General features: G+C 43.4%; 1 protein-coding gene across 3 annotated transcripts in view; it reads left to right on the forward strand.

Moving 5' to 3' along the window:
* The first annotated feature begins 7 nt into the window (after positions 1-7).
* The window catches only part of ETV6 (ETS variant 6), a 138002-nt gene continuing 113237 nt past the window's right edge, over positions 8-24772 (forward strand). For all 3 annotated transcript variants that reach the window (XM_026090923.1, XM_026090924.1, XM_026090926.1), the window contains exon 1: positions 8-347. In XM_026090923.1, the coding sequence (XP_025946708.1) occupies positions 315-347 (33 nt within the window). In that variant the 5' untranslated portion in view covers positions 8-314. The remainder of the gene's footprint in view (positions 348-24772) is intronic.

Genomic DNA, 24772 nt, shown 5'->3' on the forward strand with positions numbered 1-24772 from the left:
GCCCGTACACACACACACGGACACACACACACGCGCGCACACGCGTGGGGGGAAGCGAGCGCCCCCCCGAAGAGCGGCGGCGGCGGCGGGGAAACTCTGCCGGCGGGGCGCTTCCCCCCGGCAGCTGCGGGCCGGGCCGGGCCGGCGGGGCCATGGTGGCAGGAACTTCCCGGTGAAGGGTGGCCGGCGGCGGCGGGGCTCTGCGCCGGCAGCCGAAAGTGGGGCGAAACCCCCCAGAACTTCCTCGTCGCCCTCCGCCCCCCCCTTCCGCGCGCTCTCTCCTCCTGCTTATTTTTATTTTTCCTTCCTGAGACATGTCTGAGGCTCCTGCTCAGTGTTGCATCAAGGTAAAAAACCCTCTCCTCCCCCCCGCCCCAACCCCTGTCTCCCTCGGCGCGATGCCCCCTTTTTTCCCCCCACATATCCCCGTGGGTTGGTGCCGGAGGGGACGCGCGGGGCCGGGCGCGCCCCCTCCTTCCCCGCTAAGTTGGCGCGGGGCGGAGCGCGGAGCGGGGGGAGCAGCGGCCGCGGGAAGGCTCCGCCGCCCCCCGCAACATCTGGGCGCCGGGGCCGGCCGGCCGGCGGGTTTCCTGCGCCAGACGTGGTGTTTTGCCCTCTCGCAAATGTCACGGGGGCGTTGCTTTTTTTTTTTTTTTTAAAGGTGAAAGATGGTCACTGAGAGTGTTGTTTTTTTTCCCCCCCTCCCCCCCTTCACAATTAAAACCTGCGTGTGAAACTCTCCGGATCTGCCCCGCACAAAGGGGCCGGTGGCCGGCAGAGGAGAGGGGCTGCCTGTTATTTGTCAATACGGTGCGTGCGGGGAGGGGGAAGCAACTGTAGCAGCGGCTCGGGTTTCGAGGCATGGGTTTTCATGGCGAGAGATAACAGCGCGTTGGATGTTTTAAATTAATATCTTAGTGCCTCGCCTTCTGCGGCGCGGCGGCGGCACTGAGATTTGTGCGTGTGTGTGTGTGTTTCCCCTGCTATGAAGTTGGTAGAAAGTTTCCTGCCGTGAAAGAGATGTAGTCGTCGGCATTTCCAGAAACAGTGGGCTGTTGAGCTGGTTTTATTATTGTTGTTATTATTATTATTATTGTGACTATTATTTTTAGTCCCTGCATTTGCTTGCGTCGCAGGTAGGGCAGTGCTAGGTGGCGAGAAGGCTGCGCTCCCCGTGGGGCCAGGGTTGCGTTTCGTTGTGACCTGGCCTACGCGAAGGGGTTCCCTTCTGAAGTTTTGTCGTTTTTTAAGTGGAGGCAGCATAAAGTTGAGACAATGGGAACAAAACTGAGTTTTCTTTTTTGTCCAGATCCTTCCTATCTAGCAGCCGGCTAGGAATAGTGCTTTCCTCGCTTCCTTCCCTCGCCCCTCGGTTTACGCTTCGGTTATTGACTTTCTTTAGGAATCTCTTTGCCTTGCTGCCAACCTGGAATCTCCCTTCTGCTCGCAGCTAATCCTGTCCAGATAAGATACACTTTGGCAGTTGTCTCTCCATGTCTAGCAGGAAAAGGTGACTTCTAAACCCTTCTAAGAAAGGGAAGAGCCTGGAATAAAAGCTTACTTATCCAGCTTAAAAAATTGAAGCTTTTTTATTTGTTTGTCCTCCGTATTTGTATGTTTATGGTGAGAGCCTTGCATTCTGTGCAGTGTTACCACAGTTTGAAACTTCTGGGTTTATTTTCTTTCGCTGAGTTAAATGCATTTGGGCCTGTGTCCTGTGGAGTCTCGTGACTTAGAGAATAGAGTGTGACTTTTCATAACACGGATGGACAAATTGGATAATGCGGTATTGTTTGCGTGTTGCAGTATGGCATAATGCTAATGTAGGCAAAATCTGTACGATTAACTAAGCAAATCCCTACATATGCAAACTGAAATATAACTACTGCTTTTTTCCTAGTAATGTAGCTACTGTTTTTTTCCTAGTAAATGCTACAGAAATGTAGAACGTGTTCTCTTGTCCCCATGAGCGTCCCCAGAAAGTAGTGTCATTGTGTGTTGTGTTTCCTTGTTTTAGAAATGGGTCTTTTTGAAAATGTGGGGCTTACTTTCGCTCTTACTGAAGTCGGCAACAAAACTGTTGCTGATTTCACTGACGGTAAAACTGGTCCTCACCAAGGCACGTTAGAGGCATATTGTCAGGAGTCAGACGCACAGAAGTTTTCTTGCGTCCTTCCTCCCGTTTGAGCTTAGAAATGAAAATATGCCAATTATTCATTGCGTTTAGAAGGATATTGTGAAACTGACATTTTAACAGTGACTAATTCTAAACATCCTGGCCTGAATTTATTTTTATTTTTACATATTTTTTTAATGTGTGGTTTGTCTACATGCTCATGCTTGCGTCTATCTTTGTATGAAGACAGAAACTACCGTCCAGGTGAGATGCTTAAGACGGTGTCCAAAGTACTGGCAAAAAGCAGAGTAATCAGAATGGAAAAAAAAAAGGTGGTGGGAGGGAGAGGAAAAAAAGGGGGAAAGACATTTTTTGATCATGATAATTGATGATAATTCTAATAGTTTCAAATACAGAAAGCACATGTTTTTGGACAGAAATGTGAATCTCAGGTGATGACATCTCTTCATCAGTCAAACCGTTCTGGGTAACTCTCTCATCAGCTTGTTTCTGACTGCCATTGTTTTCTGGATGCTCGTTGCCTCCAGACAGGTGAAAAGTTAGTTGTAATCAGCCAATGGATTTAGGAGCAGTTGTTTAAATGCTGGTGTGATACACAAGTACATTCCGTGATTTCTTGCAGATGCCAGCCCAGCTGATGGGGCAAGGCACAAGGTGGGTGCAGAGGAGCAAGCTCGTTGCCCTACTGCTTCGTTGTGCTAAAAAGCAGCCAAGGGTTGTGTGGTGTGAATGCTGGGGAGTTTCCTTAGGAGCTTGTGAACTGGAAGCAGTGGTGCTAGTGGATGTGTTTTGTTTTTGTTTGTTTTTTTCCTTCCCCGGCCGCGGGGCAAGGCTGCATGTGGTAAATAGCACAGCAACTGGTGTGATGAGCCATGGGAAGCTGCTGTGAAGGGAGTGAAGACTGGTGCTTCGTGTACGCCCGAGATGTTCAGTGTGCGGTCCCCCTACCTCACCTTACCAGAGGAGCACTCTGGGTTAGGAAGACTTTGAGAAGTTTCAGTATGTATTTAACTACTTCAAATCAATATAAACTTGCGGTAGCCTCTCGGTGTATGTTGAGTTCTTATCAGTATGCATGTGTATTGATATGCGTGTATATTGATATGTGTTTGCTTTGCAGCAAGTATGTGTATGTGTACTTACTTGTATGAACTCCTTCTCGGAGAGAGGAGTGTAATGCTGAGATCCTGATATTGCAAACGCTTGGGTGCGTGCTTGCTGGGATGATGGTAAGCTGACCCGGTAACTCCAATTAAAAGTTTAAAGCTGCAGAGAGAAGGCGTTGCTGAGATTCAGAAATTAAGGTCTCGGGGGGGGGGAGGGGGGCAGAGATTTGCATGAAGGTTGGACCCTCGGTGTTCACTGCCATTTAGGACATAAACATTTTCTTTGTATGAACTGATAGGCTTGAAGCTTGTGGTAGGCTCAAGCCTGAGATGGCCTGAGGGTTTTGACTTCTAAGTGGTTTGAGCTGGATGCTTGGTGCGGTTGTCATATTTGGATGTCTTTTTTCATCCCAGCTGTTGGGATGTCGGCTTCTGTAGTAAACCTGCCTCTCTGATACTGAGCCGCAGCAGTTAACTGTTGTATTAACATAATAGCTGCCAAGATCTCGGCCTTCCCTCCATAAGGTATTAGTAAGTGACCCTTACGAGAGAGGTAGAGGTCTCCCTTCTTCTTGCTAGGTGGAAGAACTGAGACACAGGGAGAGTGTAAGCATCTTGGCCAAGGTTATGTGAGAGAGGCTCAAAGGGAGCCAGGATTAGAAATGAGATATCTGGCCACTGATGCTGATTTTTGTCATTAATTAAGATTCATGTTCGTTTAAAGCCTCACCTGGGGATTGTGAGGATCTCCCCATTTTTTTTCCTGAAGTGATGAAAACCTTGAGCATATCAAGGCTCAAAGCTCAGCAGGTAAATGAAAAGGCCTCAGAGAGCATGGTTTTAAAAAAATTAGTTTTTTTTTTTTCCTTTCTATAAAGCTGGCACTTTCAGTTACCTTACTCTGGTTTACCGTGCAACCACATGGATGATTGTGTTGGCACAAGCATGCAGTTGTGGGGCAGTGGGGACCGGGGATGTGAGGGCAGCTTCAGACCTCTCAGACCAGGGCTTCTCCTAGCCCGATGTCCCTTGTACGTCTGGCCGATGCTTGAGACGAGGGTGCTTTCTGTGGGCAGTGAGTGCTGAGCGCATGGAGCCTTCCTGCGAGTCGGGTTTCACAACCGACTCCAGCATAGGTTTTATTAAGTTGTACGCTAGTTGATACGAGCGCATTTCCTTGCAGTGAGCTGTATGGGGCCCTCGTGATTGCAGGGACCCCGCAGGAGTCAGTACAGATCCCCGTTGCTTGAGGACTCATCTCGGCGGTGCTCATTTCAGATTCAAGAATGTACTTTGTAATGATTAAAAAAAAAAAGAGAGAGAGAAAGAGAGACCGCTTGTGTAAGCTCAAGGGCAAAGATTCAGCTTAACAGTTGAGCTTTCAATCCTAACTTGCTTCCCCAGATTTATTTAATTTTTAAGTAACACTTTGTGTCTCTTTGTTATTGCCATGGTGTTTTTGCAAAGAATTCTCTCCCACGCTTTTTTTTAGTAAGGAGATATACCTACAACTTCCCAGGCTGAGGGACTACTTGGTGTCAGGCAACCAGAATGCTGTTACCCTTAACCACGGCTGAGCATTTGTTTGTGCAAAACATGTTCCTTAATGTTTATTAGCAAACTTGTGTACTAGGAGGAGGCTGATCCTGCTTGTGTTGGTGTCAATGACAAAACTCCCATTAAGTTCAGTGGGTGTAGGACTGAATCGGAGAAGACCGGAGTTTAGCCGTACATACTTATTTACCACCTGATTAATCACTTAACTCCTTGGCACCGGGTAAATTTAATCCCTCTGAAGCAAAATTTTACTAACACTGTCCCAATTAAGCACTGGTCATTACTATTCACTGTGTCATTATGGGCTAAGCGAGTTTCCTGGGAGGCAACCCATTAACACAGCATCCCCAATCTGCAATGCCCCAATTAAACAGAGGTACTTTAATGATAATTTACATGTATATTGCACCTTGCATCTTAAAGTGCCTTTTGTAGGGAGGCAGCTGAGCAATGCTCTGCTGATAGAAATGTTGATAAGCAGGAGATGAAATCTCGTATGGTTATGCAGAGCTACGTTTTTTGCCTTTGAGAAAAGTTGTCCAAGTCCGTCAGTGCCTACCAGTGGCAGCCTGGATTCTGAAGTCTTATAAGGAAGGCTTTTCTAATAATCTGCTTACTGCGAGAAAGAAGAGCTAAGGCAACCTACATTTTTGATCAACAGTCTGGTTCTGACCTGCAATCTGAAATTGGCTATTTTTTGCATGCATTTGTTTTGGATTATCTGTGATTCAGTGCCTTCAGCCGGGCATCCCCAAAGCAATTCAAAACAGAGCAAGTGCTTCTGAAAATATTTGCTTTGGCTGTTGCTTTCCCTATCTGCAAAACTGGCATAAAATAATATTGAGCCTACCTCTGTAGGGCAGCAGCGAGGCTTAATATTTGTAACGCAACATGGAAATGAATAGCATTTGTTACAGAGATCGGTGGTGGTGAGTGATATTGATGCCTTCCATGACATTTCGGGAGTGATGGTTGTTTTGGATTTTTTTTGAATTGTTCTTTGGCTGTTGGCTTTTCTTGACAGAGGCCACTTACCTCTGCTGAGCACTCGGAAAGAGCAAATGTTCTAGCTTTTCCATGTCCATATGGCTGGATCTGCCCTGTGCGGGCAGGGTGGTGTTTCTGTGCAAGCGGGCTGTGTTGAGTGCTGCTTTGGGAGAGCTGGGCCTATGGTATGGGCATAGTTGTCCTGCCGCAACCCTGCTCCTGGGCAGGACGGGAGCCAATGGCAGGATCTGACGGCCAGAGCAATCCCGGCAGCCTTCGCAAGGCCACCGTCTTTCCCAGGTGTTATTTTTTCCTGGGGGAAGGAGGGCATGCCTCTCTGGTAGATCAGATACGTGTTCATCATCTGATAAGGGAGGACCCACTTGGAAAGACGGTGGTAGGCTGCCAGCCTTGTTACAACACAAATTTTTTGACCACAGCCCGTCCCCGTGAGGGAAGGAGCCCTCCTGGGGCAGCCCATGTCCTCTACGTGGTCTTGAAGAGGCCAGGTGCTATAGGGCAGCTCTCATAGGACCACACTTCTGCATGTGGTTATGAAGTTTATCAGATGGGAAGTACGCTTGCCAATTTAAATTGTAATTCCCAGCCTCCTCGGCATTGAAAACCATGCTTCAGCAGGCCAGCCAAACCAAATGGAGCCCAGCTACATACTCAGGTTTGGCCTGAGCAAAGAGACCAAACAGGCCACCAAAATTGCCCGTGCTTTTACCAGCAGGGTTGTGGCAATCTGTTCCTACTATCGTGGATTATTTTTTAGGTCTACAAACCAAACCACATTTAGACAATATTGGTTCTAGTGTTGATGAGTTGTCTTTAGGCAGTGTTTTACTGGAGCACAGAGGATAGCTATTCTCTTTTCTTCTTCTTTGATAGCATAGGGACCTCAGTATGGTTGACTAGATTATTTTGAATTTTTTTAGCAAGGCCACCGCTGTCTGGAAAATAAATGCAGAAAACTTTGGCTGAAGTAGAATTTGTTTATGGAGTGCTTTGAACAGCGGTAAATAAAGGCTTTAGGATGGAGTTAGCCTTTTCACTGATAGATGTTATTGCTTCTCTACTGTAATGGTGCTGAGCTCCAAAGTGAACAGGGTATAACAATTAAGCGAAGCCATAAATGATTCTTCATCTAAATGATTTTCTAAAGGTTATTCCTTGTTAAGCCACATCTTTACTTCAGTGTTGTCCTTGTATATTTTGCAAATACTACCATGGCGAAGACAGTCTGGAGAAAAACAGGTAAGAGAGAGAGAGCGATTCTCACAGTGGCATTTATGTTGGTGTTCTACGGAATGTTTGCAGAGGGAAATAAATAGCATTGTAAATTGTTTTAAAGACACGTGTAATGTCAAAAGTGGCATTGGGTGTGCCTATGGGAGTCATATGTTAGTACAACCCCACAAAAATACTTGAATGCAACAACCAGGCTTTATATGTTAAACAGCTGGCTAGTATTAAATCCAGAGATCCAGAGTTTGAATGTTTAAATAAAATAAAATGCTGTTATAAATAGGAATTGTGGGTGGGCTTTGTCTGTTTGTTTGTTTTTTAAGCCAGCTAGCTCAGGTAGAGTCTGATCAAGCATGGAAATTATCCCTGTTGAAGTTTTTTCAAAGTTTAACCTGGAGGAAACCAACTGACATTCTGTAAGGGGTCTCTTTAAAACTGATAGAATGAGAATGAGATTCTTTATATGGTTTGTATTTCAACATAGTATGGCTGAAGTGATTTTTCCATTATAGCTTTAATGAGATACTCCAAAACATCTATTAACAGCAACTCCGAATGTTTCTCTAAATTGTGTGGAATTCTGTGGAAATCCAGGAGCTTGGAGTTCCACCAGATCTATGACATGCGTAATAAACATGCCAGAGATAGTAGCACTAGAATTCAGAGACCAGATTTTTCCAGTTAGTAGGGCCACACTGAGGCGTTCTGTCTTTCAGTATCTGTAAATCACATTTCCCATTACTTTTTCTTTTTTCCTAAAAAGGATTTAATGTAAAAGAGGCTGCCATCATTGATGCGGCTCTCACTGTGAAACTCTGCTGATGGAGGTCAAATGGAGCAAAGCCAGTATTGCAGCAATATTGGGGAGCTTCTTCCTGCTTTCTAGGATTTTCTCTGAGGTCTGTGCTGGGATCCCTCCCTGGGAGGGAAATGATGCTTTTTTGTTCTGGTGGATTAGGACTGCAGAAGGTTGTTTTACAACATGTTTCCTCTTGAATGGTCAATGCTTATCCTTGCTGAGTGCTTGAATGTATAAGCAAAGCCAAACCTCCTCGGACCTGCATGGGGGTTGAGGTTACTGGTGATGGGACGCAAAGAGCCAGAGGTGTTGGCACAGAGCGGTCAGTCAGTTCCCAGCATCTCTGGTGGCCCCATGGAGAGCTGTGCCCTGGTGTGCCCTGCTGGCAATCTGCATGGTTGTGTCACCATCAACTGACTTGAGCAAATGAGTTCTCTGGAAGGAGATTCAGGGAAGACTGTGGGAGCTGCTTCCTGGGGAAGGTTATGTATGGGCTGCAAAATATTTTGTGGTATGTGACCTGTGATGTGTATCATGCATTACGGTGCAAACGCTGGGCTCAGGCACATGGAAATACCACGTCCTTGCAGGTTACTGCAAGCCAGCTGAGTCAGTGGAGTTGTGACTGACCATGGGCAGGTTTCTATTAACTCCCAGCTGGGACAAATTACAACTTCTTTTAAACCTCAAAGTAAGAAGAAGGTGAATTAATAGCGTATATGCCGCCAATTAGTGCAGCTGGCTGGACCATGCTGACGGGCAGTAGCTGGGCAGAAGCGGGCAGAAGGTGAAGTATTTAAGCTTTTTTTTTTTTTTCTTCTTTTCTTTTCTCTCTCTTGGAAATTTTTGAGAGTAGGACTCTTCCATGGCCCTTCCACTTAGCGGAAATAGTGAAGTCTTCTTGAGCTGTTCAGTCTTGTTTAACTGCTGCTGGACCTCCTAGAACTGGTCTTGCAACTGGGATCATATTTTAGAAATGATTTTGTGGATGAAGAAAAGAGGAAGAAACTAAGCTCAGCTTTCAGTGGTGGTCAAATAAGCAAATAAAACTGTAGTAGGAAAGGAGCAGAGGGTAAAATAGAGATTATCCCTGTGTTGCAGTGCGAATCCATGCTGCACACACTGCTTCTGAATGTAGCATCTATATCTGATTATTCAAAAGGCATATTGTGGCACCAGAAGAGAAGCAGAAAGGAGATGTGAAGTTGGCCAAGAGCATGGGAAGACCTCCATAGGAAGAGAAGCGATGTTGCCTAGGATTCTTTGGCTTGGAAAGGAGACTGCTGAGGGAGTTTGACAGAGATCTATAAAATCACACAGTAGTGGTGTATGGGGACCAATTATTTCTGATAGTACAGAACTAAGGCAAGCAATGAAATTACCAGCCAGCAAGTTTCAAGCAAGTACTTCTTCATCTAAGTTTCAAACAAGTACTTCCTCATCTTTGTTGTTAAATTATGGAACTCGCTGCTGCAGAACTCTGTGAAGGCTAAGTGTAAATGGATTAAAAAGAGGGTAGAAGAATATGTGGAAAATATTAAGCGTGAGAGCTTGCTTGGAGAAAGCTAAAATTACACCAGGGAAAGATTGTTTTTCCTGTCTGTTCTGCCTTTCCTGAGATGGAGACTTCTTGTCAGTTGGAGACGAGATGCTGGGCAAGAGAGGTCATTGCTCTGAAGATGTATTGGCATTCAGATGTTCTAACGTAAAATTTTGCACTCTGGAAAGCTGGTCTGTCATGATTGTTGTTTTCCTCAGAATTGTTTCCTAAGTCTCCATCTCAGCCCCCAGCAGTCTTGCCTTCAAGAACACTAGTTACTTGTATGTGGGAGAAGATCTGAGGAAGAATTTGTGTCTTTCTGACTCTGGGAGGGATTTGTGAAGTCTGGATTGCTCGGACTAGCAGGGGATTGGCTGTGTTGCTTTAGTTCTTCAGATTCAGTTGAAAGAAGGGAAAACCTTTATGGAATACATGGAAGGGGAATTACAGATCTGTATTTGAAAAAAGGGAAGTTTTCTGGTTTTGAGGAAGAGACATTGTTTGCTTCTAGGAGCCAAGTGTGGGCTGAACTGTGCTTTTCCAAAGGTCTCCAAGTTCCCATAATTACCAGTTTGAAACGTGTTCCTGAAGCAGTCACTCTTTTTCATGTGCATGACAAATGGTGTCCCAACTGGGACAGTGTAAGAGTTGCTACTTTCGCTACCTGGCCAAATCTTGCAAGTGGTCACTGGACTGTCTCGTTCGCTAAGAAATGCTTTAGATGTTGTACAGACCTTACATCGGGCTTTGATTGTGTATTTTAAACCAGTAAACAGAAGAATAGATTTACAACTTCAATATTGTTTTGCATGTGTACTTTTTAGTTATTTTTTCCTAAAGAGAGACTGATCTGCATTAGTGGATAGCCATGAAAACATATTGATATGCAGCTAAATATGGCCTTTGTGCTAAATTTAATTCTCCTCTCTGCTAATCTATACAATGTCCATAAGCATCTATTTAATAATTAGATGGCCTCATATAGATCTGGTTAGGTTTTTATTTAATGTTTTGATTTTGGAAAATAATGAATGACACAATTTTTTTGCTAGATGATTCATTTTTTACTTGTTATTTGCGATCAACTGCACTTGGCTTTGTATGGAAATGTAATCAAAAATGCAACCCCCCCTCCCCAAACCTCTAAACATTTAAAATAGTTTTTAAAATAAAAAGCATATTTTGATAAATGTACGTGAAACGGAAGCATGTGGTACATTTTGAGGTAATATTATTTAATTGATAAATAACAAGCTTTTTCCTCAAGCAATTTTTTTTTTTTCTTGTGGTCATGCTGATCTTAGAACCAGTAGGTTTTGCTCTCTCACCCCTCCTTTTTATTTGTTGATTGGAAGAAGAAAATAAGCTTCCTGTTTCTGCAGCTCTAAAGCTTTTTCCAACTTTGAGTAAACGAATCAATGTAATGAGCTAATTGACTAAATTGAAAGAAGAAAATATTCTCTCTGTACCTGTTGCCAAAAGCTGGCTTGGTTCTTTGGCAGGCTTAGATTCTAGGTGTGTAACAGTGGTTCCCACTATTTCCAATGGTATGACTTTCTTTCATGCTTTAGTGTGAATTTTTGTGCTTGGGATTTATCTGTTAAGATATTTTTCCTCTGTTATAGTTATGACCGTGTCTCAATATACTCTTTTTTAAAAACATACCTATTTAAAATTTCATGTGAAGTTAAAGAAGAACTTACACCTAAGCAGGTTAGACCTTGCTTAGGCTGGCCTGTCCCGTCGCTGTGGGCAGCTCTGAGGTGCTCTCTCATCCTGCTTGCTGGGGTGAGTATCGAGTATTGAGGACCTCGCAGTCCTATTGCTTCTCCCGAGGAGGCTGAGAGTGATAACTGGACTAGCTGAAATGATGGTGATATAATGTGAATGTAAGTATTCATGGAAGAGAAGGCTTGTATTTTTTAAAATAAATGAACTGAGGGAATATCTGGAAGAGAGGTGGTTAGGATAATAGTTTTTGGAGGTGGAGGAAGCTCTGTTTTGGTTGCTTTCCATGTGATACCTGACAAATAGAATAGAGGCAGCCCTAACAGTTTTGACAGGTCAGCAAAATTTTTCCTACCTACTCAAATTACTTGCTGCTAAAAATGAAAGGTTTAGTTGGTACCCATGCTCCTGGAAATACGATAATTACATGTGCTTGAAAAAGAGAAACACTTTTGTTTCGACAAATGGGTCGCTGTGGGCTTTATGAGAAAAGTTTTTGTCTTAGTTTTGAAAGCTTCAACAAATTGGTCACCTGCAGGTTTTTCTCAACATATTCTGGTGATAAAAGAATCTGGGTGATCAATCCTGCAGTTCAGGGATGGGGCTTCAGGCTTGATTTCCATCAGAGCCCCCAGAGTGTGTTGCTCTGAGCCCATCTACCTTCAGAGCCACAGAAAGTCAAAAACATTCAGCACTGCTGCGAGATGCAAACTTTGACGTAGCCTAGCTTTCACTCCTATATAGATAGATCGCCATTTGAATCAGAGATCTGGTATCCATACTTCTTTTCACCTACCCTAAGCTATCAGTAAATGTGAAATTATAGCAAATTTTTGGAGTTTAATGGAGGCAGGAGAACAGGAGCCAGGGAAGTAGGCTGGGATTAGGAGTGAACGAATTAAAAAGTGAGAGAGAGGAGTCTGCTTTAACAGCAACTATAAACTGTTGGGCCTATTGCGGACTCCTGTGGAAATTATAAAAATTTGATTTATAAAATTGCAAGAGGCAGAGAGCAGATGAACATAGGAACGGTTATTTCTTGTCACATGGGAACAAGGGGCATTAAATGAAAACATCCAGCAGCAGTTTTAAAGGGAAGGAAATGTGTTTTCACACAGCATACAGTGACGTTACAGAACTTATTGCCAAACATATAATATAGGGCCAGACAGGTAATTGGTTTCAAAAAACAATTTATATTAGATGGATCTATTCAGGACCATTAATTGCAAAGATACAGATACAGTCCTTGGCTCAGAAAGTCCCTAACCTGTAGATTGCTGGGAGAGGGTGCAAGATAGAGTTTATTTTATTTCTTATGCTTTTTTCCCCAGAGCATTTCTTACTGGCCATTACTGGAGATGTGATACTAGCTTAGACAGACCTTTACTCTGACTCGATCTACTCTTTTTTTCTCATTTTGGGCTTTCTTATTGTAGTGCTGGTCTCCCTATAACTTTGATAAGTGGAAGAATAGTAGTTGAGAAGACCACTAGTGTGAATCGAACCATCTGCTCTGTTTCTTGCTCTTGGTTGTGATGTTCCTTAGCAGTGACACCCTGACCATTTGAAATTCATGAGACAAATGTTCTTCAGACTATGAAGGACTTCTCAGTGAACTTCGTTCCAGAAAATACTTAGGGATTTTCCTGTCCTTGACTCTCCTTTTTTGGCTGTGACGCCATTTATTGGCACTAAGTGCTTTGACCTATTTTATTTCTCTAAGTTTTTCCCAAGATTTAGCTGACAGAGGGCAAAAAATGCATTAGATTCTTAAATAATTCCAATCCTACGTGTTCTTTCAGCCACACCTCTTCTGCTAGTTGATAAGAGCTGAGTGAACACCATGCCATGCAGGATTAAGATGTGTTTGTGTGGATGGCATGAACACTCAACCACCCGACTGATGAGCAGGTATTATACAATACAGGGACCATTCCAGCGTTTCCATATTTATTCCATCAACATACCTCAAATCTGCTTTGGAGTGACTATCTTAATTTGATAGTTCAGTCTCTTTGCCTTTCAATCAATCCCTGACTTCTTTTCAAGCTCCTAGGAGCTGAGAAAATTGAGGAGGAAGTGTTGTTTACTGAGTGCCTGGATTTCAGTTTTCTGCACGTAATGATTAAAAAATGAGTAAGCCCGTGTACAGGACCTTCTCATGGAACCCCGTATATACAAAATGTTTTTCTTTAGTGCAGGTGAATGATTTCTTGAACCATGCTTGTCCTACAAATATTTGCCTGTGCCCTTTGCCAATCCCTGTGGCTAAAGTGGTGTACTAAAGCAGTCCGATAACATAGCAACTTACTCTCATTTGGTACATATTTGTCCTTCTTAACTGGGGCAGAGCCTGAACTTAGTTACAATGCCTGTGCTGAACAACCTGTTCACCATTATGTGGCTCCTGAAGTCCTTGTCCGCCTGCTGGCTCGGGCACTGTCTCTGGGGACAGGCTCTTCTTTGGCTGTTCCCAAGTCCTGGCTATAGGACTTGAATGTCTACAGACTTTATATCCACTACCAGCATGGTAAAACAAAAGCAAAAATTCCTGAAAGACCCTGGTAGCTGAAGGAATTGTCTTTTCCCAATGTTAAACAGGAGGAAGAGAATTTTATCGTTCTGTACTGAAATGAATTACTTAAAGGCTGTCCATGCACCATACCACATGCAGAGTCTGGACATACACTTTCCTGATCATATGTGTATGATCAGTAGTACAGTAGTATGTGATTCTGTGACTGAGGAATATATTGTTTGTCAAATATTGTAGGTCATCTTTAATTTCTGACTTCCTGTTACCTTAGTTATTTGCACTCAACTGTTTAACTATTGGATTTCTACCCCAGACTTAGGCTTTGGGTGTCAGTAACTTCATGGAGCCACTGAACTGGGTGCTGAAGTGCCAGCTGGGGACAAATGAACAGTTTAACTGTGAACTCTTGTAGGCAGCCCTGTTTTTAGGCTGGGTGAAACAGGGCTAAGTTTTCTAATGCCTGCATTCTTCAGGGCTCAGCCTGCTCCTTTCTCACATTTCCGAATTCATAGCCTGTTCATTCACGCACAGTCTTCATGCTGTGTTTTGCTCCAGGTTTGTACCTCAAGTTTTACCTCTCCTTTCATACGTTTGTAACCACAGCGCTTAAAGGTGGTGGTGACCAGACTACTGGGAAAACAAAACCCTGGCAGATTGCATAGACCTTTTGTTCTCCATGTCACTTGAAATGGGAGCTAAATGATATGCCTGGTTTTAGAAAGCAGTGATATTCTCTCTGATTTTGTCCTTCCAATGGAAAAAAGCTTGCAGTCTGATAATCTATATGGCAATACAATGGTAAACAAAATAAATGGTAAAATGGTAGACTATTAATGGAAAGTGCTTTAACTTTGATTCCTTAACAGCGTGTCAGATGAAAGGATAATGTTTGACTTTTTGATTTTCCATTGCTGCTGGCTTGCATAACATCTGTCTAAAAGGGAAAGGCAATGCACAGATCCCAATATGCAGAAGTAGCCGGCCGCTTGCGTGGCCAGGTCATTAGCTTCCTTCCCTCCATTCCTTGCTCTGGAGTCCCACTGCTGTCCATTGTTAATTATGCTAGCTTGGGGCTGGTTAAGAAGCCCTGAAAGCCAAGTGTTTTTCCAGGCGCAAATCCTTTGTGCCGAGCCATCTGTTTCTCTCATGGCTGGGTGTCCATCCTTGATTGTGCCTGCTAGCTTCTGAAATCTTTTACGATGTGGCTGTACCATACTGTCATACTGTCTCTGCCGGTCTCGGGGAATGTCTCTGTGTTTGACTGTTTGCCCATGTCCAGCTTAGTTGGGCTGACATGAAGCTGGTTACTTCTTAGCAGGTTTTTTAGCATTCTTTAAGGGCACTACGGAAGTGTGCCGTTGTTGTTATGCTGAAGAAAGTAGTTTGCTGAGAACTTTAAATGAACGTAATGTGGTAGCGCCTTGAAAGATCTTGTCCCACCCTTCCCCTTTGCTCTCCCTTGCGCTGACACAGATGTCTGGGCGGGCAGGGACTGGGTAGTGGAACAGAGCTAGATTAAAGTGGATGGCTTGTGCTAAAAGAAGGCAGGGAATGGTGTGGAGGTGGGGATGGATGGCTGGGAACAGGAGGAGGGCAGGGCCCTTTCTTCAGTGGCGGTGCCAATTGATGTGGGATTAGAGCGCTGATGAAACTCAGAGTAAGGTTTTGGCCAGATCTGTGTTACCTGAAATCAGAACCAAAGCTTTTAAGGGTTCCTGCCCACTTTCTTTACAAGGACTATTGCTTTAGGCTAGATAGAATCGCTGCGGAAAAAGTGGTCACTGTTGGCTTTCAGGTGTTAAAACGTGGCTCTTGGTTTGCAAAGAAACCGTCTCTCCTTTTCTTATGCCAGTAGACACCAAACTGCTCAGCATGGGTTGCTCCTGTAGTGTGCAGGGTACAGGTCGAAGGATTGCCCGGAGGGACAAATAAGCCCGCTGGTATCAGCATGAAGCCCCACTGCTGTGATCTGCAGGCTTCCTACTGTGCTCCGATTTGCTTTCCGTTTCCAACACACCTTGACTGTGCTGGTTTAAGTTTAACTGTAGGAGCATACTGCTTTAATAGGAAGAAGTGCTTGCACATTTTGAGTCTTCTGAGAGAGCCTGAGAACACTGAATACCAAATGCCCCGCTTTATGATTGCAAATTTATGCTATTCTGTACTGCTGGTGCTGGCAGACCGTCTGGACCTGCTTAACCATGCATCAGAGCGTGAAGCCTCTTTGGGTCCTGACCAAAGTCAGGAAGTTCGTCTCACATGCCTGATCTAGAGGTCATTTCAGAGTTTCAATTATCTATTAAAGTTGTGTCCCTGAAACACGCAAACATGGAAATGATATGTTTAGGCCATAAATATTAGCTCCTTGTGAACCATGCTCGCCACAGCTTTCCTGGGAACTCAGTATATCCCTTTGGATATCTCTTGGAGAGAAAGGTGTTTGTGCCATCCTTGCTGTAGAGAACTAGGCCAGTTCATAGCTCGTTTTATTTTTCTTACACCTTCTCTGCTGGCCTTGCAACACAGTTATAAAAATATACCAGCCTGGCACAAATTCTAATTATATTAGACAGGAAGGATAGGCTTGGGGTAAAGGTACTGCAGAGAGAGATGGAAAGCTTTAGTTCAGTCCCAGCTTTGGCACTGCATTCTCTGTGACCTTAAAGTCATTTACTCTGTGATTGCCCCTCCATAAAATGCAGTGTCTAGCAAAATGGAATCTGATCTTGGGTAGAAACTGTTTGTGTGCCTATAATACAAATAATTAACAATATTTTGCCCCAACTCCTTACTCGGATGATTAATATTGCAGGATTATTGTCAACAGGACTCAGTGTTTAACAATGCTTGGATACGATTTTGAGCAGTTCACACTTTTTTTTTTTTTAAACTTTTGTTTTGGTCTCTATCTAAAGACTCTCAAAGACACCATTGTCTTGGTTCATGCATTAAAGTGGCCCTGAGTTGCAGCTAGGATAACAAACTTAAAATTTAATGAAAATTAAATCTGATGAAAATGAATCTGATGAAAATTTAATGAAAATTAAATTCAACTCATCTGCACATGCAAAACTGCTGAGCTATCAGTTTAGTGTAACCCCAAGATTGGAGATCTGGGTAGATTTTGGTGAGGCAGTTCCTTCCAGTTAATAGCAGCTTAGATGATCATTGTGCTGAAGACTTGAACAATTCTCCTTCCTCCTCTGAAGTTACTTGAAAAATTGCAGAAACTTTTGCAGTTAAAGGAAGAGAGAAGCCACTCTTCAAGACGCAAGCATCTGCCAGAGATTATCAGACAACAATGTTTTATTGGCACTGATCTCTGTGCTCCATTGACTTCAAGGGGCTTTGGTGGAAGCCTAATAGGGGGATAGTTAAGCAAGAGATAAGTGAGAAAGGAAAACTCATTATTGGTTAGTGGTAGTGACCATAACAAAAGCTAGCCAAGGGACAGATTTTTTTGTCACACAGGTGTAACATCACTGCTTTTAAATTAATTTATTTTCCAAAAGTTCAAGCATGAAATGAGATGTCAGTGATTTAAAAAAAAGTCAGATTTCTAAGGATTTGTTAAGAGCAAAGTCTGTTTGCCTGTTTCCTGAGGCAATGTCATGTAAAACAGAAGGATTCAGCATTTCAGAATTAGTTTTTCATTAGTTTTTCCTGACATGACATGAGGAAGTTGACTGAAACACCTTTCTCTCAGAAAACAGACAGAACCACACTTTCTAATAATAAGTTCTGATGAGCTCTGCTGATGATGGTACCAGTGGCAACAACAATAGGAAGTGGTGGTATTAAGTAGACTTTTTTAAGGCCAGAGGGTCCCATGAGAAGTCATGAGAGGAGTCTGTTGCCTCTCTTTCCTAACCAGTGCTTCACATCATACCTGTGACACCTTCCTGGCAGGCAGATGACAACCCTCTGGGTTTTCTGTTGGTGACCCACCCACACTGCTAGCTGTCTATATTTCATGTCCAGTCTCAAGTGGCACAAGTGACCACCTGAAGCTATGCAGGTGCTGTAACTCTTTGGCCAGCTTGATACCTCTGTCCAATGGGCAGGCTGGTTGGGGAGGGATGCAGCAGGCAGCAGGCGCTCAGCCTGATGCTGCTGCTCCTCTGTGGCAGAAGGAGGTGACCTGTTGTCTGACCACCTGCCTCCTCCCCAGGCCTTGCTAGAGACTTTGCAACTTGGGGCCCAGCAGACTGTACCGGATGGCAGACCTTGCCAGGATGAGTCACCCTCTTTGATGTGCGCGTGCTGCTGATGGAAGGGAAGGGAGGTAGGGACACAAGGCTGCTCTCCACTGCCCTGTTTGAGTGCATTAGGCAGAGGCATCTTTTCCTCCCGAGCCTCTGCATCTCCTACAACTTGGAAAACTAATTAGGCTGAAATACTGGGGAAGTTTTTTTGTTTTTTTTTCCCCCCTTTTCTCTGCAAAATGTAAAACACCCAGGAGGGGTCTCAGACGACATCTGACACTGGGGCAGAACCTGCTTCATTAGTTTGGGCGGCTGCCGTCCACCTGTCTTCTGTTTGTCTGGCTATTATTTTATCATCAGTTCCTTGTGTGCTGTGATTGGAAAAAAGTCTCTATTTGTTATTATATCCCTTTCCCATTTGCTTACAGTGCTCATCTTTAGTGTTTTTTTTATCTCTGGTCACATTTCAGACATATGTGTTCCCTCTTTTCTCCCATCCCTTGCAAATATTTTGCACCACTCACAGGTACCTAGCTGCCAGAGCAGACTAGTAGTATTTCAGACCCGTTCAGCTACTACTAGATGCTAAGAAACAAAGAGGTCTAATGCTGAATCTATTTTTTCTTCTTTTTAATTTAAAAATAAAAAGAAGTTCTCAATAAAACAGTTTGCTATAAATAGATAGCCATTAGCTTTGGGAACATTATAATTATCAAAGAGAACTCCTAGATATTGGAAAGTGAGATTTTTTTCCTTTTTTAGGGAAACAAATTATGTAAGAATGGAAATTCTTGGTTAGAACCTCAGCTTCCACATTAAGCCTGCTGAATGGCCGCACCTAGCTCTACCTGCTCCCCTTAAATACCTCCTATGAGTGCTCCTGCCGTACTGGTAGTAGAAGCTCTCTTCGCTCTGTTATGGGACAGTGGCTCTGACCTGCCAGTCAGCCCTATGCTCCCAGTATAACTCCCTTCTACTTTCTTTTCTAGGTGGAGGTGGTCAATTTTGGCCAACCTGTTTGGGAAACAGGCACTTTCCCAGCTGCAGCAGCTGTTCCTACAGAGTCCACATCTGTCTTAGGGTTATCTGAGCATCTGGGCAGATGATTTTGGAGCTGCCCCTGCTGGACTTGCTTATGTTTCGGAGTCATTTTTATTGGATTCACCTCTGAATTAGATCAGCTCCAGCAATTTTATTGCACAATTTTTTACTAGGGACCAGTACAGCAGACAAGGAAAGGTGTGTGTATGTGTGTGGGAGGATATTTTCAGCCCTGTAAATAATAATCTTCAAATCTACATAGGTCATTTCTTTCCTCTCCCCTTACCCCGAGAGACTGTTCCTGCATGTTTCACTGGTGAGCCGAGGTTTCTGTAGGAAGCTGGGTGTTGATTTAAGCTTCTCTCAGGCGCTCTACATGAGGGTGGTTGAAGTGTTGGGGGAGGGAGTCCCTTTTGAGCATCTTCCCTGGCCTGTGGGGTATCCCTGTGAAGAGCTGTTGGTGCTTAAATGCCTTGAGAAAGGGCAGGGGGATAAATTCCTGGAAGAGTTTTCATTGCCTCAGGGACCCCCAAGGAATTTCGCTAGCCGTTTTGCGGTGAGTATAAATGCACTGTGCACTACTCTTCTCGGAGATGGGGCACCTTGAACACTTGCATCTTAAGTAGCGGTGCTGCGTGTTTTCAGGTGCCCTTTCTGACTCCCGCAGTCCTGAGGTTGTGGTGGATTTTTGGCTGCCTGTGGTTTGAAGCAGAGTTGCTTGGACTGTGTGTGTGTGTGTACAGGAATAGCACATTAGAAAATGAGAGGTTGGGAGGCTCAAACAGCTTCCTGAAAGTGTGGGAGTACAGGCCAAAGAAAGGAAGAGAAATCTTTTTGAAGCTGTATCAGTGCTTTACACAGACAAGAATAGCAGGCAGAGCATACTGGCAGAGTGGTCCAAGGGTAAATGTGGTCACGTAGCAAAGTACTGGCTCAATAACAATCACCACTGTCCCACCAGTGAAACAAGTTCTTCCAGCATAAGTGCAGTTTTACCAGTATGGTTGTGTCCACCATAGGCACTTGTGCCAGCACAGCTGTGCTGGAGCTGATGGACATCGGTAGGTCTGCAGGTGTCTATGTGTGTGTGAACCTCCTAAGCTATGGGGGAAGTGTGAGGGACAACTCAGATTAAATTCTTCTTATCAGGTCTTCTGTGAAGTGCGCTGTGCGTAAGAAGAGAAGGGAGATCAGTTGGATATTCTCCCATTGCAAACCTGTAATGTGTGGTGTTTGTCCTGCTGGATGCTGGTTCGTTGGTGCTTGGTTCCTTCCTCTAGCTCATACAAGGTACTTTCCAGGAAGGATGAAATTCCTCATCTTAAAGCCAGTGGTGCCAGGTACTGGGCACACGATGTATTGATGTGGACAGCAGTCACTTGCTTCCTGGTCACTGTAACAACCAGTGCCCTAATTTATAAGTCTTCATTTACCTCAGTCTGGTGCTGAATGTCCTTCTCAAAGAGTGTTCTGCCTTATTCTCATGCTCAATTTACAGCTAAGGGTTGTTCCCCAGAGGGTATTAAAAGGCCTATAGGGCAAGCTCTGCTTTTTTTTTTTTCTTTATTAGCTTTCCCGCCTTTCCCAAGTCCATGTCCTCTTGAGCTTTTGCAGACCTCTTTTACATCACCCAGCAGTGCTCCACTGCCTTGTTGAATGAGGTCCTGCTTCTTGTCTATGGAGCATGCACATCTAGATACTACATTAACAAATTATCTTGCGTATGGCACAGTGAAAGAGTAGGGCAGTCCTTCCCTTCCCATTAAGTGCCCAAGTGACAGCTGAATGAGACAGTGACCTGCAAGCATTTTTTCTCCTCCAGATTGTTTGGAAGATACTTTGGCCACTGCTTGAGCAGCACAGGGAGGAGAGCAGAGTGCAAATGCTAGGGGAAGCGATCCAGCGGACAGTAACTAGGCCCTGGATCCATGGTGAAGTGAGACCCAGCTATTTTCTCATGTTTAAGGTTTTACAAAGCAAATTGTGTCATTTCATCTATCTTTCTCATGGGAAACTGAGGCAGAGAGCAGCAGCGGGGAACAGCTTATTCAGCATCTCTCTTCTGACGCTGCAGATAAGCAACGTGCTTAGTACTTGCCCAGTGCTTTGGGCACCTATTCAACAAAATGTTGAAGTACATGCTTAACATTAAGCATGGCAATAGCTGCTTTACAGTTCCTTCTCTTCTCAGAGCAAGAACTGTTTACTGAATCCGAACTGCATGGCCATTTACACTCATGCCAACCCATTAGTATCACCCAGGCTGTCAGCAAGGACAAAGCTGTCTCTGCCAGTGTAAAGGATGTCAGTGCTTTGCCTAGAGAGGTTGTGTTATCAGTAAGGATGCAGGAGATGGAGCAGACCATCATCCTCGCCAGTAAAGATGCGTTACCATTTGGGTTGCAGAAGTTGGAGACAACCTGGCAATCAGCTCTGGGGTGGGGTTGGCTTGAGAAGAAGCTCCTGAATCTCCCAGGGGTGCTCAGAAGATTCACATGCTGGTGGCACGGAGTCACTGAATAAACGCTTTGAAACAGCAGCTCAGTGACCCTATTAGTCATGCCTTGAACATTTAAATGACGTAGTACCTCACTTTAAGAAAAAAACAAATGGCAAACCCCAAAACAAAACAAGCAGCAACGTTTTGATACATCTGCTTGCCTGTCTTCAAAGAGAGCTTCAGTCTTTGCAATCGCTCTGGCATAAAATGCTTCACAGTTATGCTAGGAGGCAGACTTAGGTCAGCGTATGGAAGCTACTTTAATGAACCCAAGGATTTGACAGCCAACCTGGCTCCTGTAAGAGCAGCAATTTGTTGTTGCTACTAAAATTGCCTTTTCCAGGATCTCAAGTCAGGACCTGTTTGCAGGATGGTGGGATTAAAGTGGCTAGGAAGAGTGTTAGAACTCCATTTGCTACTTGAGTTCTTGTCATTTATCATATGAGACGCTGTTCATTTTTTCCCACATAGGCCAATCTCAGTTCGGTAGTGGCCATCCAGTCATTTTGATCTTCTTGGGATCTTTGCCACTGCCTTCAGAAGGATCTGATTTAGAGCTTTCACCTGGGTTGGAGTTACTCAGTGGGACTGTTTACAAGAGGACAACTTTGAGGATCATGTCTCTGGAATTTATGTATTTTTGTTTCTTTCCATCTATAGATTCAGGATTTTTGTGAGCATTATAATCTCAACATCAGGACTTAATCTGTTTTCATTATAACCAATGGGAGTTTTCATTACTAATTGCCACTGAAATAAATTCCAGATCATAAAGGTGGGATCAAAATGATTTTCAGTTGTGTATGATTTGTCTGTTACACTTACTTTTGAGTCACGCATTTTCTAAAATTAGAGACTAATATATGCTATTTAAAGAATCAGTCTGAAGTGAGGTGGCTGGATTTTCTTATGGGTTATTCCTTGAATGTTCCTAGTGACATGTTATTTTTCTCCTCTGGGCCTCAGTTTCCCCTGGGTTAAAAGAGGAAGAATACTGCTCTACTGCCTGATAGTGCTGAGAGGCTTTAATTATTCTGCTTTCTGTACAGCATTGAGCAATCCTCAAACATAATGTTTCATGGGATATAAGGGCAAACTAGTAGCAATAATGGAATGGTGTTATGTACGGTGTTTGAAAAATTTAGTTTACGTAGTTTCCAGGGAAGAGAAGCAAATTCTACAAACAGTTGAGGAGAGTGTCAAAGATGGGTGAAAAAGTGAAGAGAAGACTGATGACTGAAGGAGAACAGAAGTTGGTCACTGCCATAAAGGTACTATTGAACTGTGAAACACTGAATTAACATTTGACCTCTTAAAATTTCATAGCCAAAACGGTAAAGAATTAGTTAAATAAGATGTATAGATAGTGTTTTTTCCTCTCCTTAAATGGTTAGTAGAAAGCTAGAGCCCGAGACAAAGGAATATTTTCTCATTTTTCTCTTTTCTTTTGGGAGACGCATGGGGCAGCTGAAACTGATGGTATCAGAAAGGGATTGCTCATCTTGCAACGTCTCAAAAACTCAGGATTAGCATCCAACAGAGCACTGCTGAAAAAAGGAAAAAACATACTCCCCTCTTTAAGAAACTTGCAATTTGTGATGCAAATTGAGGGGAGTCACATAAATGTAGTTTGAAACCTGTCCTTAAATCACCCAGATTTGCATCATTGCATGTGCATTTGAGATTTGCATCAGCAAATTTTGCTGAGTTTTCATAACCAAACTAGCAGAATTGTGCAAAACTTGTATGATCTCAGATTTTCTGATTTAGGCCTGGCTCCTTTAAATGTCTACTGAGGTTTTTATGGACCTGCATTTAGTTCTGGCCAAATATAGGCTGAGTGTCTTGATGGTTTGGGGGTTAAATAATTCAAAACTTTTATGTTTACAGTGATGATCATGGCTAAGAGACTAAAACAACAGCTCTTGATCTGAACATTCCCAAATTTGGAAGTCTGAAATCCACATCTGGTTAGAATTTTTAAATGGAAAGTTTTTATCCTTAAAAAAAATCACTGGTGCTTAAACTTAACCACAAAATAAATCCTTCAGGAAAGACAAAACATTATACGAAGTGAAAAATTTTTTGAAGGAATTGATTGCAACGCTTATCACTGTGGTGTCCTTAGTTCACATTACTAATTTCATATTCCTCAAGGAAGAAAGTGGATGGTAGATGAAAACGAGGTGTATGACATGGTTCAGTGGACTTTCTCTCTTAACTTTCTTCCTGAGAGGCAGTCAAAGGGTTAATAATTTGCTGTGTCTGCTCTTGACATATAGATTTAGTCATCACACACCAAGCACAGTTCTACAAATGCACATGCAGAGTCCCACTGGATTTGATGGGATTACTCACGTGTCTGAATGCCTGCAGGCTCACAGTTCAGTTTTGAATGATTATTTTTTTTAGAATCCTTTTTAAAAATACACAGGAATTAAGCAATTTCCTCAACACAATGCCTGAGCCAAAGCCCACTGAAGTCATTGGGAAGACTCCCACTGTTTCTAGCAGGCATTAGGATCTATCCCATGTTCCTTATGGCCTAGTCTGCTTGGAGCAGGGTGAGTAGGTGGGAGAGGTTAACTGTCTTAGTTCTTCTAGAATGGCTATCCTGGTGTAATTTAGTTACCATGAAATAAATTATCCAATTTACCAGCAGAATAATAATTCTGGAACAAAAATACTTTGATTCCAGAACTGTCTGCATAAGGGGAGTTACTCTGGAATTAAAATCAGGCAATAGCTTCATCTGCAATAGCTATACTACTCAATTACTTTTTATAGTCCAGGTGTGTTTTAAACAGGTGAGAGGCAGTATTGTGAATTCCTTTTTACATCAGCACAACACTGCCTGCTGTGAATTTTTGCTGAGTTGTAGCTATCCTAGTTTAAAAAAAAAAAAATCCAAACCCCAAAAACCCAAGTGTAGACAAGCCCTTACTATGGACTCAAGCCAAAATCCTGATCTTTAATCAGATCTGTGTAGGTGGACCTCTGTGCCTGTGACTTCAGTGGAGAGATCCACCTACGCAGATCTGATTGCAGGATTCTGGCCCCATGCTACTAAAAGAGCACAAGTGTTGTTCTTGGCTTAGGGATGAATCTGGGGTATGACCCAGGCGATTCTAAGCATTGGAGCTATTTCTGAGATCCCTGAGCAGATCTACCCACTCTCACATTTTAATGGTAGCCCTATTTATGGAGATGCTGATAAGCAATCTAAAGGAAGGCTTTGTCTATCATTGTCTTTTTACAGTGGTACAGAAAAAGCAAAATATCCAGTAAATTAACTCTAATTGCAACATGTTTATGGATCCTGTGGACTTGGAGCAGCCTCTGAGGCTGAGATTATCCATTTGCTACGCTTGGCACCTGAATC

This window comes from Apteryx rowi, unplaced genomic scaffold (genome assembly GCF_003343035.1).
Source record: "Apteryx rowi isolate R43461 unplaced genomic scaffold, aptRow1 scaffold_882, whole genome shotgun sequence".
Taxonomy (NCBI): domain Eukaryota; kingdom Metazoa; phylum Chordata; class Aves; order Apterygiformes; family Apterygidae; genus Apteryx; species Apteryx rowi.